Source organism: Neodiprion virginianus, chromosome 1 (assembly GCF_021901495.1).
Source record: "Neodiprion virginianus isolate iyNeoVirg1 chromosome 1, iyNeoVirg1.1, whole genome shotgun sequence".
In the NCBI taxonomy this organism is placed as follows: Eukaryota; Metazoa; Arthropoda; class Insecta; order Hymenoptera; family Diprionidae; genus Neodiprion; species Neodiprion virginianus.
This window is the reverse complement of record NC_060877.1, coordinates 24,734,306-24,746,272: the sequence shown is the minus strand read 5'-3', so window position 1 is coordinate 24,746,272 and position 11,967 is coordinate 24,734,306. Positions and strand designations below refer to the sequence as shown.

Here is an 11,967-nt window from a genome sequence, read left to right as displayed (position 1 = left end):
ATCTTTCATCGGGCAGGTAAGTGAAAAAGGTGTTTCGTTGTACACATCTTCTCTTCTTCTCTTCTTTCCACTCGCAAGAAATCCTACGATCGAAACTCAGCTGTGATCCGTGTTTATGGGGGTAATTTTTTACCGCGGAGAACGGCTCAGGTGGTCTAAAACAGGGGTACGTAGGTATAGAGCGGCTAATATAATATCCAGCAGCAGCTCCTCTCCTCGAAATCACCTCCTCAGCACGTTCCGTGACTGTTCTTTTCCTCCTCCAACAGCCAGCCACGGTCCCAAAGTTTGTCGTCTCCAAATAATTGGGCACCGGGAAGGCCGCATCAGCTAGGAGAGAACCTTTCGACTGTCCACTGCAATTACAGGCCGTAAACGAAGCCACATCCTGTGTTGGCGGAGCTAACGGCGAACTGCTTTACCTGATGCAGGGGGCAATTCTACGGTCTGCAGAAGAAGATCTTGGGCTATACGGTCGTTTCGGGGAAATAAACCGATTAAACCCTGTATAAACCACCACCGCAGACTCGGCTTGCCCGCAGAGGTGTCTTTTCTTACTTCGCGAATTGCGGTTATTGCCTGGATTTCATCTTCCCGCGGGCATCTGCTCTTTCATTTGGAACAGGGCAGTTATTGATTCGTGATTCAGTGACAATGGGATTTTTCGAGATTTTCTCAACCGTTTACCGTTAATTTGACAATCACCGTCGTTGCTGATTCGTACGTGGAAATTGTGGAAATTGTGCAAACTGCCGTATTTCACGCCCGATGAATATCGTTAATTGTTGATCTGTGCTGAGGGCGAAATTACATTATAGTGACAGTGAAAAGTTAAGTGCTCGAGGTCGTTAATGAATCGTCAATTTTTCAGTGACTATGTTCGTTTTCTCTGGTCATTGACAGGATAGTGTCTAAATGTGTTTTTTGAGCTAACAATAAGTTTAAATTACAATGTAAACCACATGTTCCTTAATTTAAGATTATGCAGAAAACTTTAACGTTTGTCGCTTTAAACTACGAGTATTACAATAACTTATACTACAGACGTGTTCGAAAAAGGAGGACCATTTGCTAGAGAATTTAATTTACCATGCAAAACGATGGAGTTGGATTAAAACTTACAATATCTGACGACCTCTAGGGTTGGATGTTGTTAGGACGCCATTACGGAAGGAAGTGATTAAAAATCGATCGTAATTTGTTTCCAAGATTTATCGGAGATTGAGACAGTGATTTGACAATTAAACCTGCGAACTTCGCAAGTCAAAATGGGAGAGAATTTTTTAGCTAAATTTCAAGCCAAGACGATCAAAATCATTTGAGTTCAGTGTGCAAATGTAACTTTGTTCCGCCCTGAAAAATACCGTGTGTATAACAACTAGAGAAATCGAACTGTCAATCAAATAATTTAGTTCTTTCTTCAGACCTGAAGAGAACATATAATATTTATCAAAGAATGATGCAACCGGCAATAACTAAATGAAAAAAATATTGAATAAATCGTTAGCAGTTTTTGAACCATTGCCTTTTGGGAGAGCTTTCACCCTGATCAGTGATACATATTAAAAGTAAATGATGCGACATTCATAAATGTTCGAGGCCTGAACCTAGGTTCAGGATTTAATTTTCCCACAAAGTGATAGTTTTGACAAGTTCAACGATCACAATGACATATTTAATAACTTATCTTGAGCTTGCATGAAAATTTTCGACAATTTTCACGATATTTTTCAAGCTAGCGAAAATTTTTCTCAAATAAAATTCCCTGTCTTTTCCCGTCAAAAACTTCAGAATTCCCTGATATTTTCCCACAAAATTTAAATAACGTTGGGTAGCTTTTCTAACCAAAAACTCCAGAAGTTGCGCACCTCGAATATATAAACGTGGGTGTAAAAACACATAGTTTTGCTTTGTTTTACGCGAATAATTAAAAATCGAACAATACCATTTCCGAAAGTTAGCTTAACTGAGTTTACGAAGCATAGCTGAAGTTTGAAAACGATTTACAAAAAAAGCACGTTTTTCCTACGATCCATCAGAATTCTCTGACTTTTCCCTCGCTCTTCCCAATAGACAAAATCCCCATACTATTCCCGGTTTTCCCGATCTGTCGCCACCCTGTTTTTCCCCAAGTGTACCTGGCTCACGATTCAAGGGTTCAACGCAAGCCTGATAAACACACACAGAGGAAAATCTAACCCGCCGCGAAATGAAACATATTCGCACACGGTCTTCCGAATGCTCATGATTTCATTACTCGATTCGGAACCTCCGAAGCGTGTACATCATATCCTTGCGCAGCTGCTCGTTGCTCGCACACTTGCCGGTGTACATTCGCCACATATCTACTCTACGGGATAATGCATGTATAGATATATACATACATGTGTATATATATATATATATATATATATATACTCGAGGGAGGCAATAATAATTGGCGTGCATCGCGCCGTCCGACAAGGCCGGGGCTAATATTGGATTAGTTTTTAATTCGGAACACCCCGCGCCACTGAGTCCGCGTAACGCGTTTATTTATGTGCGTACCCACTCACGTGTGGAAGCATAGACCACTGATGTACGATCAACCATTGATTGCCGGGGCGTGTGCCGAGAGAAACTCGGCCGGGGGTGAGAGGGAGTTACGTGTTTCACACAACCCGACTCTCTATGGGGTCGATGGGCACCTCTCTACCTGTTTCGACAAAGAGAACGTGCCATTCGCCATGTGATTGACATCCGGTATCGAACGGCGTACGGATATCATTGTTTATTGTGAAAAACGAAGCCTGACGCGAAAATTGCGGAATTCGCACTAAAATAAACTCGGGTTCTGGATTTATCGGCGAAATCGCAACCTTTTTTTATTTCTTTTTTTTTTTTTTTATTCACTCCAGACGCGAGTTGTCGGAAACATCTCTCGTCAATTTTGGCTTGAGATTAATATAGTTTTAGGTTGTTAATGTGAAAAATTTCCAATGTCCAACCAAACTTTGACGAAGAAATAGTACAGCTAACCGAATATCTGGTTTTTTTTATGAATCTACCGAAAATCAGATCACAACGAAACGTTTTCACTGATGCTGTAGACATTTTCCACTTCTGACAAACGGAACGTCAGTTTGACAATGAAACGTGAGCTTATGAGAATAAAAAGAAATAATTAATCTCCACGAACGCATCCATCTACAAGTAGTCGATGAATTTTCCATTTCGTTTCTCTCGGTGTGAAAACAACGTCACAAAACTTATCATCATCATTCGATTAATGCAAAATTTCAATTTAGAATCATATAGTTGCAATTTCATGAGAATGTAATGAATTTGTATTAGTAGGGTGTTATAGATCGTACAGATTACTGCTCGGACTCTTTATGGTAATCTACGCGTGAACCGTACCAGAAGAATACAACTCCTGTTATCGGATGCAGAATTTAACGATAGGAGCGTTATTTTACGGAGCCAGATTTCGGTCGGAAAGGTTGGTAAACTGTTGTAATAAATAAGAGGAGTGCTCGGTACATCCGAAGCGGTTATCTAAATGAGGTATAGCCTGAAGTGAGTATTAATTTAACGTTGCATCATTGCAGAGGATATGTGCCTAGTGGAGTGTTGAGATTCGGTTGTATCTGATGCGGCGTAGTTGCAGCAGGGACCTTGGTCCGGTTTGTATGAGTGAGCTAGGCTTTCCTCTGGGGGCCGACGACTGAAATTGAAACCAACAACTTCATATAATGACACCTATTAAGAGTCGGCGTGGAAATAGACGTCCTGCGCTCAGTCGAGTGGGTCGAACAAGGCCCTAGAGGAGCCGCGCTAGCCGTGTGAAAAAACAAACTTGAAGAGAGGAGGAAGGAGAAGAAAAAAAAACTTTTTCGATTTTGTGGCGCTCAACCGCAAACGATCGGAAATAGAGAAACTGAGGAACAAGGCCTGGGCTCGGCCCAGTTTCGGCGGCCAACATCTTACGGACAGGAAACAAATAATTGTTGGTCTTAAAAGAAATCTCTCGACGCACACAGACGCGATGTATAATCATTTCTTAGAGAGCCGTTATACGTTTTCAACTTACCGTATCTTATAACGACAAATATTTTTTTAATGACACGTCCTTTCGCGAACAGTCCAGGCTGCAAGAATACTCGGTAAACTGTCGTATTTTCAGTAACTTTCATCTTTGAAGGATCACAGTCGATACCGGTTCAATTGATTGTGTCGTTATTTAGAGATACTAAATTAATTTGAGTCAGGCAGTAGGAAATTTAGTCCTGGTAACGAAATTTCAGAATTGATATCGAATTCAAACACTTACACAAAATCAGCTTTCCTGCTATAAGTTGTACGTTAGTTTTCTGCACTCACCAACCGTTGAACTCTGTTTTAGGTGAAACAAAATGTGGCAAGAATAGCTTAGCCATGAATAGCTTAGCTTCATCCGTTACGGAACCCCATAAAGAGTCGATAATTTATCTTGCCAATTCAATTGTCCCTGGTGTGCAGGCTACATCATCATTAGTAGCAAAGAGCGCAATATATTTGCAAACAAGTAAGGTTTTAGTAAGTTTTCCTTGACTCTCGGTATTCGGTTTCTCTCTGAATCACAACGTCAAGGGGGTGACCTGGTCGATTTCGACATTGAGGTATACATCTCCAAATATCAAAAGGCACTTCAACACATTTTCATTTAACACAGAAATGAAGAAATGGCATGAATTCTACGAATTTACTATTACGATTTCGTAAAATCCGTGCCATTTCTTTATTTCTACCTCAAATGAAAATGAACTGGCATATTTTCGTTCAGAATGGTGTACACAATGGGGCTGTTAAGCCTTTTTCCGCGTTTGAGATACGCGAGTTTCGACATTTATAGACGTATACGTCGAGGTCGAAATCGACCAGACACCCCCTTAAGGTCCATTAATGCGATGCGAATGTCAGGGATTGGATACCCATACCTGCGAACTGCGGCCATACAAGCATTGTGTACATAATAGAGTGGCTCATCAGATTCTCGTTTGTGCCATTCTTAAGTTAGGCACACTTGGAGGGTCGCGAGGGGCGGCGTTTCCACTCAAATGCGAGAATGTTCAGGGTGGTCGGTAGACGTAGAGACGAAGTGAGCGACACCATGAACAAGTACCACGTGTGCAACAGCTTGTATATCTAAACGCGAATCGATTTTCATTCGTTTTATTCACTCTCACTCACAATCAGTCAGTCTCCCCAAGTCGTTCACCGTCCTCTTCTTTCGAGTATGTACCTACGTACGTATACGTATACATACAGGTACGACATAATGCCTACGCGTATGACAAATGACAAGCGACACACAAATATCCAAGCGGGTCAAAAACGAGGCAAGAGCTCTTGATCCGCGCGCCTTTTAGTCCGATTGCTTGATTTATGTATTTATACGCGAGAGCCCGTCTCATTTTCTCTGCCCGCCCCGCCATATCGCAGGTAATAATATTCGTTTCAAACTTGAACCCTCCGACGAAAAACAAGAGAGAACACGCGCCGGAATGATCGGGGGATGGAATTGTGACAGTTGGACGAACGCTGACAGTCGAGGGCTGCGAAGGGCTCACGAGTCGGAGGAAATACTTTTCAATCGCGCCCTCGCTCACCTCCCGTTTCACCTTATAATCCGAGGATTCCCATCCCCGTTCAATCTCCCCGTTATCAATGCCCTCAATCAATCCTTCACCCTGTGTGTTACTACGCGTCAAACACTTTCCCGAATTCGCGATGTCTTGCCAAAAGAACCGTGACGTCGAATCGGCTTTTGTCGAGTTTAATTCTTGCCAGGAAGCCCATTCTTCGTACCCCAGTCACGAGTAAACGAACAAGAACTTAGAAAATTTGTGCTTACTCTTCGCGATTCAATCAACCGATGTTTCGTACATACGGGAGGATGAAAAAGCGCCGGTATCACAGTGACTTGCTTGTGGAATCTGACATTATATACCTAGATGTATAAGTGATCGAACGATAACTGCCTGCGCATGACTTTGAAACTTTATAGATCACGTAATGCCGATGACCGAAGGTTCTCAAGTTCTCAATTCAATTTCAATCCCGCAATCGTGAAATATGAAAAAGCCTAAAAATGGGAACCCTGTTCGTTTGTGATGAATTATTGAAGAACAAATACATCCGTGAATCGAGTGAAAGTGAATCAGCATTCTGTCCTTCCGAAAGTCCTGTATAAAAGAGATAAAAACAACGGGCGTTGGCGATACGTCTGCTTGTTTGCCTGCCCCCTGTCGCCATGACAGCCTAAATTGACATACGATATAGTCAGGTTTAATTGGATCTAAACGTTTATGCAATTCTATAGGTATGCACACATTTTTCAGAGAGTTGTCAATGCAAATTACCCACCCTCCCGCGGTACGTCTGTCTGCGACATCGTTATATCGTATTAGCAGTCCATCTAATTTACGATTAATGGATATTCGATTATATCGATCAGTCAACCCCTTGTCTATAAATGCCTATCATCCGCTGACGTATAATAGAGATCATTGCTATCAACTAACGGCGATTTGCGGCATCCAGTTTACCGTCGTTTCGTTAGGAGTTTAGTAATTGAGGAAAATGCTTGTCGAAGATGGATATTTTTCGTCTTCTGGAATGAATTGAATTTCTTTGAGTAAATTTGAAAACAATTCCCCGATATCCAAAAGCAATAAAAAAATTTCACCTGAGTATAGAGCCTGATTGTTGTAGGACCTTGGAGTGATGCGCTCTTCGAAATAACGCGAACATGATAAACCAATTAAAAAACTGTACACGCACTTGTTTCGGAGGGGGAGAAACTTATGCTTTAATCACTTACTGTTGCCGCTCTCTTTTGTTCAGCCTCCCCAGAGAAAAATCACCCCGATGGACCGAAAGCTCGCCCCACAGTTACCTCTGAAAGCCAGGCCACGTAGCACAGTGCCTTCCTTCTCTGGGCACGCGCTATATCGTATCAAACCAAGTAACCAAGTAATGCCACGTATACAGGCATAGATGTAATAGCTGCGCTCTATATCTACGGGATATAATAGAGTCCTTGGGACTTGCGGAAAATTCCCTTGGGAGTTTACTCGATGGGAAACCGTTTCATGTACACCAGACTGCTGTGCGGGGAGTTGGGGAATTGCCTTCTCGTATATATATATATAGATTAACCATACTTTTGTGACGACATTTTAATACTTTATGCGATCAAACTCATTCCGACTCTCCTTGGCTAATTGCTTTCTGATTAACGGCAAGGTTTTTACCTCGTTCGATACGATGCCATGCCACTGATATAGACACGGCTTTATTTGCATGTCTACAACGTATTTGATCCCTGCTACCCAGTGAAATCACCTCGGACTCTCGTTCGATAAAACGTTGAGTACGTGACGTAAAACCTGTTACGGTTAGTTGAAAGACTTGATCGAGAAGAGGTTTTTTCCCTGGGTACCAATTGTCTTCAATATTACTGTGATTGACTCAAGTATTCCACGAAAACTGGTAAAATTTTGAATTCTGTTCTTCAATTCATCACCTTTTAATTACGTTTCTTGTAAATCCGTTACTGCATTATGACGTAAGATGGAAAATTGTGATTCACTCTTTTTTCTGTTACAGTCTGTAATGTCTCCACGTTTTATTTAACGTCTTGCGAAAAGTTTGGCAAGAAAGAAGAAACCATTTCAGATACATCGAACGATCTGGTAATCCAGAAGATCAGCGAGTGTCTCTCATCGACCAAGTTCCACTCTGTCTTGCGGTGACAGACGAAATCCCCAGACCCTACCGCTGGCCTCTCCAATCGTATCGACTCACCAGCCATCGGATGGCCGTTAAAAGCCTGCCATAGTACCGTTAATTAATTTGTTTCTAAACAGCGTGGAAATCACGTAGCTACAAAATTTATCTGCCAACGACTCAAATTCAACTACCTCTTTAAGCCTTATTAACGATGACTGCAATCGCATATCAGCATGGATTAGGTTGAGATCTCACATCGTACATGTTCACCAGTACGTCAGTTCTTTTGACTGATTGTTATTCTTATAAATAAGAAATTGATGCGAGAATGACAGCAAATGTTAATTAAGTTTTAGTTGTGGATCCATAGTTTTTTCTTTTGCCTTTTTCATTGAACACGGTGCTTAATTGTATAAGAAATGGCAAACACGCGTTACTTCCATGGATCCGCGACACCAAAAAAATGCGCATGAATTTTAATACCCATATGTATAAAGGATAAGAAAGCTACGTTGAATCAAACTAATCATTGCAAATTAATGGTTTTCCAGTTAAACGCTGCCCGCTCAGCTATTATATGGAAAGCAAATGGTAAAAGCTAGCGAAGTTCACACTGTTATATAGCCGGATAAATGTGCATGTATAGGCCTGCGAATATACGTATTCAAATTTCACTTCCAAGGAATAAAAAAGCCTGAACGCAATCGCTGTGCAGAACATTCGTGTATACGTAGCAATTTTTCTTTTATTTATTTAATTAGTTATTAGAGGGCAGGCATGACAAGGACATGGGAAGATAAGAGACAATACACTGTGTTTCAATAGCTGTCGTTATTCTCCTGAGGATTTGAGGAACGTCTAAAACGTCCGGCTGGCGCAAAGTCAGGGGATGAAGGGAGCCCGGAATTGCCAATCACTTCACAGGGCAGCAAGTACATCTGAAAATCAATCGAAGATTAAACGAGACTGGTCGAAACGTATCCCAAATGGAATTTCTTGACCTCGTCGTGTGCCTCCAGCTTCTCACCTGATCGGTTCCAGCAGTTCCTCGCAGAAGTATCTTCAGCTTCTGGAGTTGACAGGGTGTCGGGAGGTCAACGATCTGACTTCCGGTTGCCTCACCTCCGGCAGAAGCGGCGCCAAATTCGCTCGGAAGTCCACCGAGACCCTGAAAAGGGTGACCGCTTCGTTTACCGTTCGTCCATCCTCGACTGTACTGGAATGTCTGGGCAAGTGACAGAGCCATCATCGAGACGAAGCAGATCGCCAGGGTCATTGAGCGTGTCATCTGAAGAGATAGCGAGAAAAGCAGCGTTACGCGAGGTGTCGTTTGGCATTAATTCACTTTTGTCGAAAGTTTATTCGTGGTGTATATGCGATTAACTCGAAATCGCGGATAGCGTTGTGCGGCTTGTAACCGAGGCCGTAAACTCAGACCAATCATGGCTCACGAAATATTAGCCGGTGACGTGAAATTTTATTGCCGGATAGTCTAGAAACGAAAATGTTTAACGGTCGTTGGATAGAATTGAGGCCAGAGCATAATTATCTATGTTAAGTTGTAAGACTTTTAAGCGTCACGCACCGCAGTGCAATTATGCGTGCGCGCTTCAACTTTAATTGTTCATGCTGTACACGCTCGGTGTGTTACACTTTCGCATCAGCGTATTATAGGCGATAAAATTGCGGTAATAGACTAATTCATATTCCAGCTACGGCGGCATTGTGTTTCCTGAGATTACACGGTGACGTACCGCACAATTCTGCCAACGGACTCTTAATAAGTTTTATCTGACATTATCGACCGTTACTACCGTATAACGTACGAGTATAGTTTACGATCCAGACCATCATTTCCTCGTACATACATACGGATATATAAATTTAACGCCTCTTGTGCAACAATATCTCACTTTGTTCTCACCATCTTGTTCTCGCGAAACGGAGCAAAATCTTTCTCAAATCGATTCAAAATATCAAAAACCTTATTAGACGCCATTTTCACAACGTTTGGTGAAAAGAATCTGCTCGCGTTCAACTTGCGCTATTCTTTTTCAGTACTGGCAGGTATAAGAACAAGTTATTTCAGAATTCCTACCAAACATTCCAATCCCAAAGAAATATCACCATTTCGAAGGGTAAGTATTGTAAAAAAAAAACTGGAGTCATCAATTTTCGATACTTTCAATTCACCAGCTGCGGGTACGTTCGTGTTTTTCTTTTTTTGTTACAATACACTTCGTATAAAATTCTTCATTATAAAAACAACATTATCGAGATGTGAGTTCCACACAACATCTCTTACAAATATTAATTATTAAAAAGGATTCAGTTCTACAGATTCAACTTACCATTGAGTTGAAAAAAAAAAAAAGTTTTTCAACTTGTTAGAGAAATGTCAGAGAAGAGCTTGAAGAAGAACCAAAAACCGATAATCGAAATGTCCATCAAGGAACCTCTGCAAAAACGAGCTTTTACCGGTACACCAAAAATCCAGAAGTCTGAGATGAGGCGAGATGATCCATGGCTGATGCCGTATCGATCATCGTCGCGAAAGTGACGGGCAAGCGAGTTTGGCCACGGTGCCGGGTTTCACAAAATTTTCCTAGCACCCCTCGCTAATTCGTGGGCACCATTAGCGTGCCGCGCGTCCCTGGTCGTTAAGATAAGAGTAAGTGCTACTAAGTGTCCTCCGGATAAGCGGGGTCCGTGTGCCGTTGCACGCGTCCCTTCGCGGTCTTCAGTCGTGAATCGAGCCGCGTCCCGTAGTCCTTGGAAGGTTGGTTTTCTCGGCTCACGATTCACGGGGGATACACAGTGCCTTCTGCTCTCTGCGTATGTAATTCGTGAGCGAAATGGCCGTCCGGTATAAGGTGGAAGATCGCAAAAGGATGGCAATATCGCCCGGGGCTCGCTAAGCTCTCGCGTTCTAACTTTTATCGCTTATATAACAGCGCCGAGTCCTGCGCGGATCACTTCGTCTGTTATCCTCAACCGACCTGATCGTAATTCACCGCTGTACGCTCTCGATGTGTATAATTGTAATTGTTTTGCGTGCAGCTATATTAGTCGTTACACTCTTCTCCTATTTCTTGTTTCTGAGCAAATGTATTATGTTATACACCGAGCGGTATGAGGCAGTTTTTATAAATACGGAGAAACACACCGCGGGTCCGAGGGAAAAGTCATCCACTTGTACTAGTTTTTATCAGCGTTGAAAAGAAGCTGATTATACATCCTGGTTACATGGAATTGAATACTGTAATAATCTCATTTTAGAGGAATGACTCGGCTGTCTCAAGCTTCCGTTGGGCTCACTCTTATACTTAAACTTTTCAGCTTAACAGTACGAGTATTCGTATTTTACAATGAACAGACAAAATCTGAATTCTTCAACGTTTCATTGATCGAGATGTTTTCTCAATTCTGACATCACAGCCATTCCGAGGGATCTTGAAACTGAAAAACAAGTGAACCTTTGTTCGTAGATCTAATTTGTTATTTTTGAATCCGAAAGATCGAGTCTTTCATTAAATAATTACAATGTAATTATCAAAATTGTATCACGACGGCCGTTTTTTCTGCCCCTGATTATCTCCTAGACACACAGTTCAAGCCTCGGAGTCAGAGAGTCGAGTATGAGAATAAGAAAACCGCGAAATCTTGGAGCCTTCTTGTTTGTTGCTTGTATAATTATTAGTTGGTTCCTTCTTTATTATATACCTAGAAAATAGTGGAATCGCGAACCGTGTGCAATTACTTGCCACGAATTTACACTAGGTTCACTAATACACCGCTACGGACTTGTTACAAGTGTTGGTGATATAATTGTGTAATTTTGACTTCGGGCAGTCGTTGCCGATTTAACGGTCAGTTGGATCGTGCTAAACTAGAAAAAACGATTCCATCTGACATTCTTCTGTGAGTATTGGCCACAACAATGGGCAGACTTCCGACAATTCCATACATTACAATTCTTCAAGCTCGACCAATACGTGATCGATCGATGCAAAATAATTATATAAGCCTTCCATTGTTCGCCTTAAATTATTTTAAATTATTTCTAATTATTCACGGTGAATATAATTTGGCGTAAATATGCTGCTCAATGTCAAGCTATGCAAATAGCAAAAATAAAAAAAAAAAAAAAAGCAGAACAGTAGCGAACGAAGTCATCAAAAAATCCCCAAATTCCAAATTCTCACGTAGCTT

At 41.6% G+C, this 11,967-nt stretch overlaps 1 protein-coding gene across 4 annotated transcripts in view; it reads right to left on the bottom strand.

The window, feature by feature from the left end:
• Positions 1 to 8,463: 8,463 nt before the first annotated feature.
• Positions 8,464 to 11,967, bottom strand: part of LOC124300193 (pro-corazonin-like) — a 78,547-nt gene continuing 75,043 nt past the window's right edge. For all 4 annotated transcript variants that reach the window (XM_046754000.1, XM_046753979.1, XM_046753989.1 and 1 more), the window contains exons 2-3: positions 8,783 to 9,043; positions 8,464 to 8,693 (exon numbers count right to left, since the gene is read on the bottom strand). In XM_046754000.1, the coding sequence (XP_046609956.1) occupies positions 8,574 to 8,693; positions 8,783 to 9,043 (381 nt within the window). In that variant the 3' untranslated portion in view covers positions 8,464 to 8,573. The remainder of the gene's footprint in view (positions 8,694 to 8,782; positions 9,044 to 11,967) is intronic.